The sequence below is a fragment of the Nycticebus coucang genome, chromosome 20 (genome assembly GCF_027406575.1).
Source record: "Nycticebus coucang isolate mNycCou1 chromosome 20, mNycCou1.pri, whole genome shotgun sequence".
NCBI lineage: Eukaryota > Metazoa > Chordata > Mammalia > Primates > Lorisidae > Nycticebus > Nycticebus coucang.
In genome coordinates this window covers 55497485-55515406 of record NC_069799.1, presented here as the reverse complement: position 1 = coordinate 55515406, position 17922 = coordinate 55497485, and the positions used below count along the sequence as shown (strand labels likewise).

Genomic DNA, 17922 nt, shown 5'->3' with positions numbered 1-17922 from the left:
CAGCCATCTTGCCTCTGCCTCCTTTCTTTCTTTCTTTCATTTGTTTGTTTGAGATAGAGTATTACTTTGTCACCCAAGGTGGAGTTCTGTTATGTCATAGCTCACAGCAACCTCAAACTGTTGGGCTCAAGTGATTCTCTTGCCTCAGGCTCCCAAGTAGGTGGGATTACAGATGCTTTCCACAGTGCCTGGATAGTTTTAGAGACAGGATCTGGCTCTGGCTTAGGCTGGTCTTGAACTCCTGAGCTTAAGCAATCCATCCACTTGGGCCTCCCAGAGTGCTAGAATTATAGGTGTGAGCCACCACCTCTAGTCTTGTAATTGGTAATTCATTATCTTGTTTGAAAGATGATAATAAGGAACTACACAATGCCTTATCACAGTATTTGGAAATAGTTAATCAAAGTCTGAACCTGTAAGTGACCACAGAGGTATAACTGGGTCTCACAGATACAATCTGAGGTATAGCTTACTAGGACAAAGAAAAGTGGTTGCCTATGCTGCCTGGCCTTGAAGTAAACTATTAAAAATTGGTGAAAACTATTGAGAATCAAAGGTATTGGGAAATTCCAATGCATTTATCATTCATGCAAGAGTACCATCTCATGAAAGGTTTTTGAGACACAGCAAGCTAGCAAGCTGCCATGTCTGCTGTGGATATTGGCATTAGATACCAAAACAGTCATCTTAATAGAATGATAGATGTTCATTCACTAAATAGGAAGAAATGGGAGAAAGTTTATCATAAATCCATTGTTAATCATCCATTCAACTTACTCTAATGACATCTAATTTAAACATTAAACATAATGAAAATATATGTAATATGTAAAATATAAAATCAAATGTTTTGACTTCTTTTTGTTAAGTTTCTTTACTACATAGTTAGAAACTGAATTATGTTTATCTACATTCTATATATTTTTTTCCAAATGGCATTTTAAATTTCTAGTAATTGATGACCCCTACAGAATTTCTCCAAAGGAACAAATTTAAAACATGGCTTACAAGATACCAAAAGGGCATGTGATTTGTTTAAAACCACCCATCAAGAGAACAGTTCTGGATTCCAACTTTGTCTTTGAGCTTACTGCTTCATGCTGGGATATGAGAGACTAGGTCACAGTAATCCAAATACTCACCCATTGAATTAACTAATTAAAGGAGGAAACACCCATCTCAAGCATACCCAAACTGAACGTTCAGGATGCTTCTTTACAGACCATTATAAATCTGTCAACCTGCTTTCCATTGCCATAAATCTAAAGCCCTCTAATGTTTTATGTGTTTGATCTTTTACTTGACAGTTAAAATAATCTAGTAGCTCTTCATTGAGGTGATTTTTATTCCCTAGGCAGCATTTTCCCCCCAAAATGTCTGAGGGTGTTTTTGGTTATCATGACTAAGTGCAGAGGTACACCAGACTCTAGAAGAAGCCCAGGGATTCTGCTAAACAACCTTTACTGGACAGAAGAAGCCCCACAACAAAGGACTATCTGATCCAAAATATTGATAATGCGAAGTGTCAGTTAAATCTTCAATCCGTGTTGACCCAAGTCTGTGCTCTTGTAGAAACAATGATACTATGGAAGGGGTATACTCATTCTGAGCATCTCAGGGTTCAGAATAATAGACAAAAAGATGCTTTGGTGACATCTCCCTCTATATAGTGTTACGGCACTTCATGAATGTTTCTCTGAAAATAAAAAGTAGCCATAGCACATGATACTACATATTCTGAAGATCAGGAAGAGGTTGGTCATCTATCTATCTCAGTGGTTCTCAACCTTCCTAATGTCGCGGCCTTTTAATACAGTTCCTGTGGGTCACAACCCACAGGTTGAGAACCACTGATCTATCTAAATATGCTTGGTTCGTTCTATATATCCATATGCTTTGCACCAACATAGACATTTAACAGTTTTGTAAACCTAATCGCACAGTCAAAAATAATACTTTCTATGTATTATCCATTTTCTGATAATAGAAGTTGAAGAGTTGGGTTTGATTTCAGTTGATAACTATGTCATTCTAAGACTTTTGCCAATATTGGGATCCTTATAACCACAATCAAATGGCCCATTTTAGCTTACATTTCCAAATTATGGTAGAGTAAGTATTAAGCATTTAGTAACTGGGAATTTTAAAGGTTATTAAGTTCTGAATAACAGAGTCTCTCATGTTTTCCCACCGAGCTTTTCCCAGCAGTTGAATATATCTGGATCTTATTCTGGTTTTTTATTCTTTTTTTAGCTTCCTGAAATGACTCATGTTCAAACACAACGCCCCTGGATGATGTTTCTCCTGCAGAACTTTGGATTGACCCTAGGTTGGCTTTCTCTTTTACTCTTGGCTATATATGAACAAAATATTAAAATATAAGTTAGCATCCTCAAAATCCTTCAGAAATTATTTTCTATGGTCTTACTTTGTTTCCTCTGTTGTCAACTGTAATCATTTGTAAATGAAGTATTTTTCCTCTTGATGAAGTGTGTGTCTAAGTTCATCAACTTATTAATTTTATAATGTAATTTTGTTTTTGGAGATATAAAAAAGGTCAAGCTGTCCTTAATTGAAATTTTGGTTTTAGTTTCCAACATCATTATAAAAATCATTATTTTTAGAAAGGAACAAGTAAGTTCTCAATTCATTCTAGTAAACTTTAAAAGAAAATATTGCGTGCCAAAGTAAAAATGTTTGTAGCATTTGAAGCGGACAGATGCTGACTGGGACAAAATCAACTGCAACTTCTTTGATGTCAACTTATTTTTTTTTTTTCTGTGAGATTATAAACTATCAACAAACTAAGTGACCAAAAATGTAATAAAGTCTAGTTTTAATGTGATGGTTTGTTTTAGCTTCTGTTGCTGGTTGTCAGATACTGAGTTGTCTCTTAAAAAACCAATATAACATAGTTCACTGACTCAGCAGTACTCATGAATAAGCAATCTCATTCTAAAGGATAATATGTCAGTATTCTTCTGTATAAGTCACCAAATGAAATATGTTCCAGGCAAGTGGAACCAGAAACAAAAGCTAAAGTTCAAAATGTTTTAGAATAATAAAGCTTGAGTTAGGCAGTAGATTAATGCCTGAACTCTCACAGATTTAACAGTGTATTTTATTGTAATAATCTCAGTGAAAAGTGAGATATGTTTTATTAATATATTCTTTCTGAGGAAGTAAGATTTCCTCAGAAATTAGAATTGTAAGCAGGATGTTTGGGTAGATAATTTTGTGAATGATAACATCATTGATAACTAGCAAGCTTATTAAAACAGAAAATAACCCTGGCTTTAGTTTTGTTTTTTTTCTTTTTTTAGAAAGTGGATGTCTAATATTTATCTTATTTGTTTAATGACATATCTTTACCAGGGAAAAAGCCCATTTTACTGCCAACATGACTCACAGCACTACATCAAATACATCTCTCCTTCTCTTCCTCTCTAATAGGTAGATACTCTTGGCTGTACCTCACTCAAACACAATCTTTTCTCATCTACATTTCTTTGATTTCAAAAGAAAGTGAGTTTTTTCTCCAGTTGTCTTTAGAGCTTGATTTAAAGGAACATCATTGTTCAGTATAATAGTTCTAAGATGCTGACACGTGATGGGGTCATTTGGAAGATTGATATCTGGAAAATACAGATTGCTGGGCTCCATCCCTAGAGTTTCTGACTCTGTAGATCTGGAGGGAGGCCTGAGACCTTGATTTCGAACCACGCCCAGGTGGATCTGATCCTACTGCGTGGGACACCATTCTGAAAAATGCTTGGAGTGATAGAAGTCAGGCAGATTTGACTTCAAGACTGAGCAGGTGCACAGCTGTGTTGCCCAAGAGCCATGCAAAAATTTCTACAAACTTCCCTAGACGAAAGTTTCTAGGGGGAAACTTCCTTCTCTTTATTCCCTTGCTTTTGAGCCTCAGATCAGTCCCAGAATTTACTGGATGAAGAGTCCATAAATAGGGTTTTTATTCGTATTTACCCTGAAAGCTATGCAGATTTGACACAGAAAATTTTGCCCTATTTTTTATTAGGGAATAAATTTTAGCTGAACAAAAATCCCTTTGTACAGGTCAACAAGATGTGGAGGTCACACATAAGGAGTATTTGGTATTGTCTGCGTTTGGGTTTTTTGTGACCAGATTCTGATTTTGACATTTATACTGATTTCATTAGAAAAGCTCTGATGGATGACTTTGTTCCAAGTTCAAGTTTAGAGTTGTTTGGGGCTGGCTAAATTAAAAATTTTGGTGTGACCTTCTCACTCTATAACCTTCAAGTTAGAATGAGTTGAATTTGACCTTCTGGTGAAGTTGGAAGTAAAAGGCAGACAGGCTGGAAGGGAGATGGCCGTCAGAAGGATTGAAGCAGTGGTTCTCAACCTTCCTAATGCTGTGGCCCTTTAATACAGTTCCTATGGGTCACGACCCACAGGTTGAGAACCGCTGGATTAGAGGAACATCCTCAGTGAGTATTTTGCAGGCCTGACATTAGTGTGCCCTACTTGTGAGCAGACACTGACCCCTCAGGAGTTATCTGCAGTAATCATCTTAAAGATCATGTGGTGTAATGACCCCAAGGCTACCTTTCTAGATCACCACTTCTCCTTTGCTCTGCATTATCTGGTAATCCACATCGGTTTCTAGATAGCAAACCCTACCCTGAGATGAACTTCTAGCCACAACCAATCTTAGAACTGCTAGAAAATCTCTGTATCCTCAAACTTGAGTGGTAAGAAAAACATGATGACAGCTATTTGCCTTCTAAATATGAACAGAGTGTAAATTGGGGATGCCTGAACACTGTCGTCTGTTTTAAACCATTTACATGTTACTCATCTTCAGGGTGAATGTTTTCCTTGAAACCAGATCTCTCAGTGATTTACGGTATTTCTCTTCCTCAAGCCTAAATTTAGGATTCCATTGTATTTCTCCTTGGTGATTGACTTGTTTTAGTACGGTTTTATTTATTTATTTATTTCCCTCAAACTAGAAATTATCCTGGAGAAAAGTCAAAGAGCAAATCCACAAGAATCTTATTTAAATATCCATCATTCCTGACAGGGCCATCTTTAGGGATGGGGGAATGGGTCCATGCTGCTGTGATGCTGAGTGAAAAGCCTAGAAGATGGCCCCACTGCTGGACCCAGAACAGGACTGGAGTCTCATTTAAGTGTGAATTGAGACCACTACCAACCCCTTCACCCTGCTTCCCTGAACCCAGATTGGGGAGACTGTCCCTTTCCTTATGAGACACCATATAACTTCCTTTCCTTTTCTACACTGGAAGGCAGTTGCTGGGGCAGGAGGCTGTTAAACACTGGGGTAGACTGGACTAAGCAGATAGGGCTCCTATGCAGTCACTAAGAGTTCTGGGTCTAGGGTGGGCGTCTGTCCTTTCTTTAGGATGCTGCACCATTCTCTCACTCCTTTTCTCTCTATTGCTTCCATCTTCTCTTCCCTTCCTCACTATTCTCCACTCTCTTCTTTTTTCCCTACTTTCTTTCCTTTCTCTAATATAAAATAAACTTACACTTTTATATGGTAACAAAACAAAACAAAACATTCAGGTTCTGAACTGGAATCTTGGTTTGAATTGGAGCTGCACTGCTTAGAAGCTCGATGGTGTCTTTGGATAATTTCTAGTGTCGAAAAGGGACCTTTTTTCATAAGATTATGGAGTGGTCCATATGAGATATTGCTCACCAAATCCTTAGCACAGTGCCTGGAAAATACTAATAGCTCAACAATTATGAAACCATCATCCTCATTGGTCTCCTCTTTGACATCACGGTTTCACGATTAACTTCTCAGTGCTATCTTGATTTTGGTTAAGGAAATGTCTTGATAGAGAACAGACATCAAGCGTTTTCATATATTTTTGATTTTTAATGACATCTGCAAACCAGCTCGCACCTGCCCTTCAAAGCTATCCTGAATGGGTCTTTTTACCTTGATTCACTTCTGGAGCAGGAGAGAAGGGGGGACCCGGCTCGTTTGCCCCTCTCTGCCCATCCTCTCCAGGAAGGCTCTGTGCAGGTGTCATGGTGCTTACACTCGGCATGAGCCTCTGTTTCTTACCCTATGTCTCTCACAATAACTGAAAACCTGTTATGTTCCAATCTAGTTACACTTCTAAGGTTGAATAAAGGAAAGTGACAGAGAGGAAACTGTCTGAAGTCATGGTTATTGTCAAGACTTGGTTTTGGCTCAGGGAGAACAAAAAGCAGTTCAACTGATTCCCCGTGTCCAATACACCTGCTGAGGAAATCAAATCAGCCCTGGCAGGACCCTGGCATCATTTAGATAAACAGAGTGTCTACTTGCTGGAGGCCTGGCCTATTTAAACAGGGCTGATGCCCTGTAGCCAGGAGCACAGACTTTTAAAAACAATCTAGGATTTTTCTTTTAGGACTAGATGTGTCTCAAGGTCTCAGCATTTTCATTAAATATCAGGCTCTGCAGAGCACCCATGAAAGTCATCCCACCGTGCCATGTAATGCTGGCCCTGGAACAAACTTAAGAGATGTAATCCAACTCTTTGATTTCATAATGGCGATACAATATCAAACATTTTCATAGTACTTATTACATGCCAGATACTATGAAAAGTGCTTTATGAGAGTCATAATTCATAATTCTCAATTCATAATGAGAGTCAATTCTTAATTCTCATAAGAACTCTGAGAGTGTAAGTATAACACTGTCTTCAACCCCACTGTACAGATGAAGAAACTGGGGACAGATAGGTCAGTTAACTTGCCCCAGTTTGCAGAATCAAGGTAGGCTCGCTCCAGAGACTGTGATATTAATCCCTATGTCAGACTGCCTCTACAGAGAGGAAGCTAAAGTCCAAGGGTCTGAATTGTTGCCCAAACCCCTGTCTTTGGAAAGGAGCTCATCTAGGGTTGAATTCCAGACTTTTGACTTCCAGTCCAGCAACCTCAATAATCTTTACAATCTGCTCTGGGCCAGTCCAATCAAATCTCATCTCCAGGGTCTCAGTCATTGGAGGTTGCATGTTAATGTTCCCTGAGTGTTGGCCATTTAGTCCTGTCTGAGGCTTCTCGCCCTGGTGGAAGTGGTGGTGTTTGCAGCCTCCATTGTGCACCAAACAGCATACCGCTTACAGTCAGTTCACTTTTTCTTGTAGAAAAACAGTCACTGGTACAGTAGGATGAACTACGTGCCCTTCCATGTTCATGTCCAGCTGGAACCTCAGAATGTGACCTTTTAGAAGTACGGTCCTTGCAGATTAGTTCAGTTAGGAGGAGGTCATACTGGATTTAGGTGTGCCTTAAAAGACACAGAGACACACACGGATGGAAGATGAGCAAGTGAGGACAGAGGCAGAGACTGGAGGGATGCAGTTACAAGCCTAGGAACGCCAGGGATTGCCAGAAGCCAGAAGAGACAAGAAAGGATTCTTCTTTGCACCTTACGCAAAAGTTTGGCACTCTGACACCCTGACTTTGAACTTCAAGGCTCCAGAAAGAGAACACATTTCTGTTATTTTCAGCCACCAGTTTCTGCTTATTTGTTACGAAGCAGCCTCAGTAAACTAACAGTCTCTATGAAAGTTTATTCCCAAACATCAAAACCCTGGGGGTTCTCATCGGCCATAAATAGTTGAAGAATCATATTTTAAAAACCTACATCAAAGAATGAGTTACAAATAGATAAGTGTCACTAATGGTCACTTTCTTTTTAGGTTTGTTTTGTTCAACCATCTCATCAACAGAGTGGACAAAGACATAGAAAATCTTATTAAATTTATACATGATGCAAATCAGGCAGACATGCACCTGTGTCTGTCTGCACAACAGAAGGAAGCGTCCAACAATGACAATGACATTGGATCAACTTAAATGATAGATAATAGGGCTAAGTAAACCTCAAGAGTAAGCTTCAAAGCAGAATGTCCTTCAGCCTGTAAGAATGATGTGCTATGGAGCACCAGCTTTCAATAGATAGGTCTATAAGTGATTAAAAAAAACTTTTCTTTTTGGTTAAGGAGAATCTTGTGCCCAGCACAGCGGCTCATGCCTGTGATCCCAGCACTCTGAGAGGGTGAAGAGGATCAATCACTTGAGCTCAGGAGTTCAAGACCAGCCTGAGCAAGAACAAGACCCCTTCCCTACTAAAAACAGAAAAACTAGCCAGGTATGGGTGGTGGGTGCCTGTAGACCTAGTTACTTTGGAGGCTGAGGCAGGAGGATCGTTTGAGCCCAAGAGTTTAAGGTTACTGTGAGCTATGATGATGCCACAGCACTCTACCCAGGGCAACAGAGTGAGACACTGTCTAAAAAGGAAAAAAAAAAATTAAAAATTAAAAAAATAGAAAAATATAAAAACTAGCCAGGTGTTGTGGCAGGCACTTGTAATCCCAGATACATGGGAGGCTGAGGCAAGAGGATCACTTGAGCCCAAGAGGTGGAGGTTGCTGTGAGCTGTGACACCACAGCACTCTACCCAGAGCAAAAGAGTGAGACTCTCTCAAGAAAATAAAAAAGGAGAAAGAAAGAAAAGAAAACCTTGTCTGGAATCTCCACAGATTATATTAAATCTGCTCTGGCAGAAGTCAAAGGGAACCAGAGCACTGATCTCTTGGCCCCTTGTCCCCTTTTTATAGACGTCTCTGAGACATCCCTCTGAATACTTTCTGGAAGAAAAAAAAAATCCTATAACATATGAATATTTCAAATATTTATTGTTATGAAAAAATGTTCATGACTCATCGAGGGAAAAAGCAATTCACCAACTGAGTATATAATTCCAGCTCTTGAAGACATAGCGTTCTCTGCGAATCACAGGTGTCCATGTGCTGCACCTTCCCTGGAAGACTGTCCACTAAGGGAAACATCCTGGGGGATGGCATTAAAGGGTATCTTTTTGCTTTTTAAAAATCCTACATTTCCTAATTTTTCTGCCATAGCTATCTTATACTTCACTTTGGAAATAAATGAGTAAAACAAAGTTTTAAAAAATTATGTAAGAACTCTGGATGATTGGGCCAATATTAAACAACTTGAAATTTCAAAAATGTAATAAAACAACCTAAGAATAGGGAGAAGGGGGAAAGGGAGGGGAGGGAGGGGGGAGGTAGGTGGAGGGAGGGGGATTAATGGGATTACACCTGCGGTGCATCTTACAAGGGTATATGTGAATCTTAGTAAATGTGGAATGTAAAGGTCTTAGCAAAATAACTAAGAAAATGCCAGGAAGGCTATGTTAACTAGTGTGATGAAAATGTGTCAAACGGTCTATGAACCAAATGTATGGTGCCCCATGATCATACTAATGTACACAGCTATGATTTAATAAAAAAATAAATAAATAAATAAATAAAAACCTGATATGTCTGAAAAAAAATAAAAAAAATAAAAAGACAATTAACCATGAAAAAAATATATAATAAGTAAAGACACTTGCTTTTGAGTTGAAGAGTCTGTTGTATGTAAATTCTGATTTCTAGTCCAGCATGTAAGGAGCTTACATCACTCTCATTTACACAAGAAAAATGTTGAACAAACTGGATAGCAACAACTTATCTGAGACACTTCAGAGATCTAAGTCAGCATGAGCAGTGTGGTCAAATTCATAGGAGCAGAGAAAAGAGGATCATTGTTAGAGATCGCTGATGGGAGAAGCAGGGAGTTATTTTTAATGGGTTCAAAGTTTCAGTTCGAGATAATGAAAAAGTTCTGGAGATGGATGATGGTGATGGCGGCACAATGATTTGAACGTGCTCAACACCACTGCACTGTACTGTAAAATGGTACATTTTATGTATATTTTTCTTTAACGAAAGTTCAAAAAGCAGAAAGACAGTCTATGCTAGCACTAATCAAAAGAAGGCAAGGATAGCCACAGTTATGGCACATAAAGGAAATTTCAAAGCAAAAAAAAAAAATGGTTGAGGAGAAAGAAGAACATTATGTAACAATAAAGGAGTCGATTACCCATGAAGAAACAATAAGTGTTAATGTGCGTGTGCCCTAAAATGGATGCAACTACAAGGAGAAATGGATTAATCCACTATCACAGTTATTATTTCAGCTGGCCTCAATCAGTAGATAGAAAAAAGGAATAGACAGACAGCAATGGACATAGACATGGCTGACCTGAAGACCACGATCAGTCACCTGGATCTTACAATGCCTGTAGTCCATCTACTTCAACAACAGCAGAATGTGCATTCTTCTCAAGTTCATCCTATATTCTGGGCCAAAAATCACACCTTAACATAGTTAAAAGAACAGAAATTATATATTATCTGCTCCCAGATCACAGTGGAATTAGTGGAAATCGATAATAGACAACTGGAACTCCTCCCCCCCAAATAATTCTAGATTAAACCACAAACTTCTAAATAACACATGGATCCAAGTACTAATCCGGAGAAGTCAAATGTATTTTGACTCAGCCGGGTGCCCAGAGCTCAGTGGTTAGGGTGCTGGCCACGTGCACTGGGCCTAGTGAGTTCTAACCCGTCCCGGGACTACTAAATAAAATATATTTTGACTAAATAAAAATACAACTTAATTTGTGGGATGCTGGGCGGTGCCTGTGGCTCAAAGGAGTAGGGCACTGGCCTCATATGCCAGAGGTGGCAAGTTCAAACCCAGCCTCAGCAAAAATCTGCAAAAAAAAAAAAAAAAAAAAATTTGTGGGATGCTGTGAAAACTGTACTTGAGAGAAATTATCATCTTACATGAACATATTAGAAACAAGAAAAGTTAAAGATAACCTAGGCTTCTGGCTTAGGAAACTAGCATGGGAAAAACAAAATAAACCCAAGATAAGCAGAAGAAAAGAAGTAATAAAAATTAGAGAGGAAGTCAATATAATTGAAAGCAAGAAATTAACAGAGGAAATCAAAGAAACCAAAAGTTGGTTCTTGAAAAGATCAATAAAATTAATAAATCTCTGTAAAAGTCTGTTACGTGAGTATCAGGCCAGAGATAACTTGACAGCAGGTCCTTTCGCACCATAATCCCTTCAGAAGCTAAAAACATTCTTATTAGTCATTCAGCCAGGATTGCATAAATTTGTCAGTAAATCTATCATGCTGTCTGTCTATCTTGAGCTTTTGCCAATACAATTAGCAAGTCAAAATACTAGAGGTAAAAGGAACCTAGAAGATCGCCTAATACCGTTTTATGGATAAGCAAACTAGTCTTATTTGGGGTTTTAAATGTGTCTCTTTTTCACTGGAAGAGCTGGATTCTCTTGTGGTTACTAGGTCACCCAGATCTATTGTCATTCTAAAAGGCTGTCATAATAATGAAGTATTAAAATGAAATGTATGTCAGAAATTGCCTAATTAATATTTTTGCTCACAAGAAAGGTTTTCTGTGATGGCTGGACCACGTCCTAGGTAATAAGTTCAAAATTGGGACAAACATTTGGAGGGTCTTCATGAAAAAAACTCTTTTTCTTTTTTTGAGAAGTGAGGATAGAGATATATCTAGAAACTTTGCCTGAATAATAATAGCAACAGATATTATATATTGACCTTTGTTATGCAAGACCTTTTATAAGGGCTTGTCCTATATTATTTCTCTTGTCATTTAAGCCCCATTTCAAAGCATTTTTTGTTTTTTGAGACAGAGTCTTACTTTGTCACCCTGGGTAGAGTGCTATGGCATCACAGCTCACAGCAACCTCAAATTCTTGGGCTCGAGTGATCCTCTTGCCTCAACCTCCCATGCAGCTGGGACTACTGGTTCTTGTCACAGGGTCTGGCTGTTTTTAGAGACAGGATCTCACTCTCACTTAGGCTGGTCTTAAACTCCTGAGCTCAGGCCATCCACCTGCCTTGGCCTCCCAGAGTGCTGGGATTACACGCATGAACCGCTATGTCTGGCCTAAGATCAACACATTTTAGAAATGAGCAATTTGAGTCAAAATGTTTCAGTACCATTACTAAAATCACCCATTTAGTAAGTGGCAAAGCTATCGTGGTTCCATGGCCTTGGTTTCTTTTCTTTTTGCAGTTTTTGGCGGGGGCTGGGTTTGAACTCACCACCTCCGGTATATGGGGCCAGCGCCCTACTCCTTTGAATCACAGGCGCCACCTATGGCCTTGGGTTTTTCTCACTGTACCGATCATCTCAGACAAAAATTCGGGGAACCAGAGGCACCCTGAAAGAGAACATTCTGCAGCACAATGCAGGCACCCCCTTTCCCCACATGTCTGCTTCTAACAATGCAACAAGCTGCCATGAAATGAGGGTCCCCAGTCAGGGAAGACTGTAATTGAAGGGACTTGGCGCTAGACGACCTCTGAAGATCCCACAGTATCTGGGCACTGATGCCCATGCAGAGACATGTTGGAAGAATGGAGAATGATGATGTACTCATATCTGTGTTACAAAGACTTAAACTTTGGGCTGCACACAATTCAGGAGAGGGAAGTAGTTCCCATCCATTTCTGGAACCATTTTGGCTTTGTCAGCTATAGCCGAGAATTTCCAGGTCACTCTCATAGCACTCAGCAAAAGTGTTGAAGTTAGCTCTTTCCTTGGAAGGGTAAAGGAAGAAAATGTTCAAAACGTTCCCCGTTTGCTTCAGACAAATGTATTATCTGGTTACTTCATAGATTTATATATTATTTTGATTAGCTGAGATGTGTCTAGAGTTATGGCATGACAGTGTTTTAAAGAGCTAGTGACAGTGAGGGATGTTTATGTGATCCTTGTAGCTAGCGTTCTGAAAATCCTTACATTACCAAGAATCCCCTTCTACCAGTTTTTAAAGAAAGTACCTAATTCTCTTTTCAGGATTGTTTGAAGCAAGCCTTTCAGGAAACAAGATATTAGAATTATCCCTTACGTTCTTTTGGGGGGCTGAAATTTATAAATCTTCGATTTGAAACCAGTCGAGTTAAAGAAAAAGAAAAGGTCAGTCTAACAAAATGGCAGTCTAACCTTTTAGATAGGCTCACAAATAAGATATTTAAAGTATTTATTTGTTATATGTATTAAAGCTCCTTAACTATAACCAATAGCCTGGTGTTTGTACTTTTTTAGTTTTTAATATAATTTTTCATTGTAAAAAATATAGTTTTTTTTTTAAAAAAAAACCTATACAAATTATTTTAACAGCGTCACAAGGTAAATAAAATCTATTAGCCTTGTTTTATAAGAAAGACTGTGACAGCAAGTCCCTAACAGATGTGCCAGGCTACTCTTAGTTCCAAGACTCAACTGTTGACTTATCCCTCCCTGTTCAGAAATTTCCATTATGATTAACATACACAAAAAAAATATGTTAAAAGGGGCAGGATTGGGCGGTGCCTGTGGCTCAAAGGAGTAGGGCGCCAGCCCCATATGCCAGAGGTGGCGGGTTCAAACACAGCCCTGGCCAAAAACTGCAAAAAAAAAAGGTGGGGGGCAGGATCTCTGTTTAGTCAGCTTATTTTAGAAGATAATTATCTTATTTTAGAAATGAGTTTTGCAGGCAGCATTTTGCATCCCTCTTGTGTGACATAATGAAGTTAACTCTCCCCCCAACCATGATACTTCCAGTACTACAATCTCATCTTCATGTATTAAGCACCAACTGTGTACTGAGCACTATGCCAGCCTCAGTGCAACTTCAAGGTCGTTACATGAGTGTTTATACCATATGGGCAAGAGGTCAATATCATTTATCTTTTAGGTTTAGTATAAAGAGCACATAAAGATTTGAGAGTGCACGCAAACAAATGGTAGATAATTGAATTGTTGCTTATTTAAAGAGAGACGCGCTAACATTGTATTTGTCTGATTATCCAATTATGTTCTAGATCAAGACTGTTGTTAATCTGGTCACTCAGAGCCTTAACGGTTAAACAGAAGTCTTGTCTGAAATAGGCACGTGATGTGACAAGATAGACTTTTGTACACAGAATCATAGGCTGCTAGTTGTGGAAGGAGCCTTTGATAGCTCCCAGCTCAATGTGGCAAGATCAGAAGAATGGCTGGGGAGTTTCTGGGTGACATATGACGGTCTGATCACACGTCTGGCAGAGGGGCTGGCAGCAAGAGAGAAAAGGCTTGGGAAGGGGTCTGCAGAGACTGGCTTGGCTTAGGGGGGACTGGCACAGAGGCAGAGGTGGGCGACAGCCTCAGTCCTAATTCCAGAGCTTTCTTTTCATGCAGCATCAGAGGATCGAGAATGCAATCAGGAAAGCTGGGGTCCGAGGCTACCCCGCCCCTCTGGATCTTAGCTGGGTCACTGTGGCCTAGACCAGGGCATCCGAATTCCAACATCACCCACTGGAGTCAGGCTCTGCTGGACCTCATTCTCCTGCCCCTGGCTCATCACAGGGATTTGAGAATCCAGAAAATGGGAGCTGGGGAGCAGGATGGTCCTGGCTAAGGCACTGCAGCTGGTGAGAAGCAGAGATAAGCCCAGAACCTGGCCCTCCTGACTCCCTTTTCCAGCTGTTTTCTGTCTTTTGCTATGGTCTTCTTTCCAGATTTCAATTGTCTTAAGTGAGAACTTTTCTTCACAAAAAGATTAACAATACTATTTATGCAACTCTGGGATAACAGGGGGAATATAAAGTTGAATGGAGCATTTCATGTCCACATGGTATCACCAGCACTATGAGCAACAATTCTATTTGGTAAGCACCAGCTGTATACCAACTGTGCAGTAATGGCCATTACTCTGAGGTAGTTATTTTTCCATGAACACCTGATCACTGATGATTAGAGAAAAGACACAGCTGTGGACAGGGCTCATTCAATACCTCTCCTGCCTGTAATAATCACTCAAAAACTCTTAGCTATCGTTATATTGTTACTTCTGTTAAGAAGAGTTTTTATGTACCCAGTGTCTAGAAAATGTGTAAAGCTTAAATTGAGTCCATTCAAAATCAATAATAACATTAGCAACCTTCGTTGAATCCTTTCTATACTTTGGGCACTGTTCTATAAATAATAATCGATGTTATCTCATTTAATCCTCCCGACTTCTACCACCTACATCACAACATCATCATGAGGACCAATGATTAAACACAGTCCTCAAGCACATCACAATTTGGTCAACAGCAGACCACGTATATGATGGTGGTCCCATAAGATTATAATGCAGTTGAAAAATTCCAGTGGCCTGGGCGGCACATGTAGCTCAGTGGGTAGGGTGCCAGTCACATACACCGAGGCTGGCAGGTTCGAATCCAGCCTGGGTCAGCTAAAACGACAATAAAAATTGCAATGACAACAACAACAAAAAAGCCAGGTGTTGTGACGGGCACCTGTAGTCCCAGCTACTTGGGAGGCTGAGGCAAGAGAATCACTTAAGCCCAAGAGTTTGAGGTTGCTGTGAACTGTGACCCCACGGCACTCTACCCAGGGTGACATGGTAAGACAGCAACATAGTGAGACTCTGTCTCAAAAAAAAAAAAAATTCCTGTGGCCTGATGATGTCATCGCTGTTGTAACATTATAATGTACTTAAAAAAAATAAACTCAGAGTAGCCTAAGGGTACAGTGTTTACAGTCTGCAGTAGTGCACAGTAACATCCTCAGCCTTCACATTCACTCACCATTCACTCACTGACTTGCCCAGAGCAATTCCAGTCCTGCTGGCTCCATTCATAATAATACCCTACGTGGTTACACCGTTCTGTATCTTTTATCTGTATTTTTACCACACTTTTTCTATGTTTATGTATCTTTAGATCCACAAATCCCTACATTGTGTTCCAGTTGCCTACAGTATCCAGTGCAGCAATGAGCTGCAGGTTTGTACCCTGGGAGCAGCAGGCAACCCCATGAGCCTAGTGTGTCACAGACTAGCCCATCTAGGTTTGCAACAATCGTCTAATGACACATTTTCAACACACATTCCCCTCATTAACTGACATACAAACATGCGTATGATGTATTTAGAATAATTTCTGGGATATAACATAGGCAGTCCCCTATGTTGCAAACAACATAGTTCTGTAGGTTTGAAATGCGTGTAAGTAAGAACAGGTACTTTTACCTATTACCTGTAAGAGCCTCTGTCTGAGTGTGAGCTGTACATAAGTCGGATGTTTGTACTTCTGTTTGTATGTGTGAGTCGTTTGTCAGCCAGATGTTTGTAAGTTGGAGTCTGCTTGTAACTACTCTATGTGTTTATTAAAATGAAAAAAGATCAATACCGTTGTCTTTCCCACTTAACGTACGGAGGAGGTTACATAATGGCAGAGATTCAGTAACTTGGCCAAAGTCACAGGGTTAAGGTGGTCAAGCCGGTCCCCCACACTTAAGTGCCATGCGGATTGTGCTGCTGTTTTTTTTTTTTTTGGCCCAGGCTGGGCTTGAACCCACCACCTCCGGCATACAGGGCCGGCGCTCTACTCCTTTGAGCCACAGGCGCAGCCCTGTGCTGGTTTTTATAAAGCACAGGTCATACCCCACGGTGGAAAGGAGGGGTGGCTCACCTGTTGTTATTCTGCTGTTCCTCTTCCCTTCCTTGCCTTAGATCTTGATTTCTTCTAGTAACCTAACATCCCATTCTCTCTCTCTCTCTCTCACTTTGCATCTGCTTGGGTGGTCCTTAGTTTCTGCAGAGAGCAACTCAATGACAAAGGTCCCTTTCCTCTTTCTGATCACAAGGGGACCTTGTAAAGTCACCATTCTCTCAGGAGACTTGCAGTCAAAAACGACCCCATCTCCATCACCTACAGTATCCATGCTGTAGGTCAACCAAGATGACAACCATTCCTGCCTTTTTTCCCTCTCCTGTGTGTTTCCCAGAATGTTCCTAATTCCAGCTTTGCAGCTGGCAAGAGGCAGAGCCGAGCCCAGAACCCCGGAGTCCCAACAAACACATTCCGGAGAGTGCATTACTTGATTAACCCTGGCCAAACCGGCGACACATGTTACCTCTTAGCAGCTGTGTCCAGACAGCCAGGCCTAGCGACAGCATGTGCACTTGTCCTTGGCGCAGACATTCCCTTTTCTTCTCAATAATCCATATTCCGAGTGTTTGCACAAAAGGCCGCGTTGGCGTTTCGAGGCTGTTATTTTGATCCCTATGATAAGAAAATCGCTATCATTGGAACCCACAGCTTCGGGGTCTGCTTTGCTTTGGAAGTTTTTAAACACCAGCAGGATGGAAAACACATTGCGTGTCCCTCCGGGACTATTTAAAATGTAAAGTATAAATATTTCTCCTTTGAATGTACTTAATTTAGCGAGCCTGTGTCTGGTTCGTGTCCTTTCAGTCATCACACTGACACCGTGTTTGAGATCCCCTCACTTAGCTGAGCTGAAACCATCACTTCAGCCTTCTCTGCAGAGCACGGCCGGTGCAGGAAGGTTGCCAAGCCTCTCTTGATCACATAAAGCCTTTCAGATAAGGTTCGCTCCGCAGCAGGCCTTGCCTCGTGTTAGTGTTTTATGGTGACAGATGGGCTGGCTTTGAGTCCCCAGCTGCAATGAATCTATTGTGAAGAAAAGTGAACAGAAATGTCAGCCAGCCAGGGGGGCCCCCACGTCACCTCTGGACCCAGGGACGTGGCCTATCATTGCCTTGTTAGAGAGAAGTTCATTCCATCCCACTTCTTTCCTACCCCTAAGTGGAGGGTTTAAGAATGTATGCACCTAAGGAAAAAGAAATAAAAAGAATTTCTGAAACTAAACATAGTCAGGAGGCTCAGTGGAGACTGGTTGGTTAATGGGTACAAAAATATGCTCAGACAGAAGGAATAAGGTCTTGTGTTCAGAAGCACAAGAGGGTGACTCCAGTTAACAAGAATTGAGTGTATATTTCAAAATGACGGAAAAAGTAGATTTGGAGTGTTCCCAACAAGAAGGAATGATAAATGCTGGATGTGATGGATATCCCAATTTGATCATCACACGTTGTATGTGTATATCAGGATATCACAAGTGCCTCCTAAGTATGCATAACTATCAGTGTTGACA

General features: G+C 40.3%; 1 protein-coding gene across 7 annotated transcripts in view; it reads left to right on the top strand.

Annotated features, from left to right (window-relative positions):
* The window catches only part of SLC39A12 (solute carrier family 39 member 12), a 143588-nt gene that overhangs the window by 66428 nt on the left and 59238 nt on the right, over positions 1-17922 (top strand). For 4 of the 7 annotated variants that reach the window (XM_053573192.1, XM_053573199.1, XM_053573194.1 and 1 more), the window contains one exon: positions 2254-2329. In XM_053573192.1, coding sequence (XP_053429167.1) covers positions 2254-2329 — 76 coding nt within the window. Of the gene's footprint in view, positions 1-2253; positions 2842-17922 lie in introns of those variants that run through there. The other 3 variants (XM_053573198.1, XM_053573197.1, XM_053573196.1) reach the window with 1 other exon arrangement.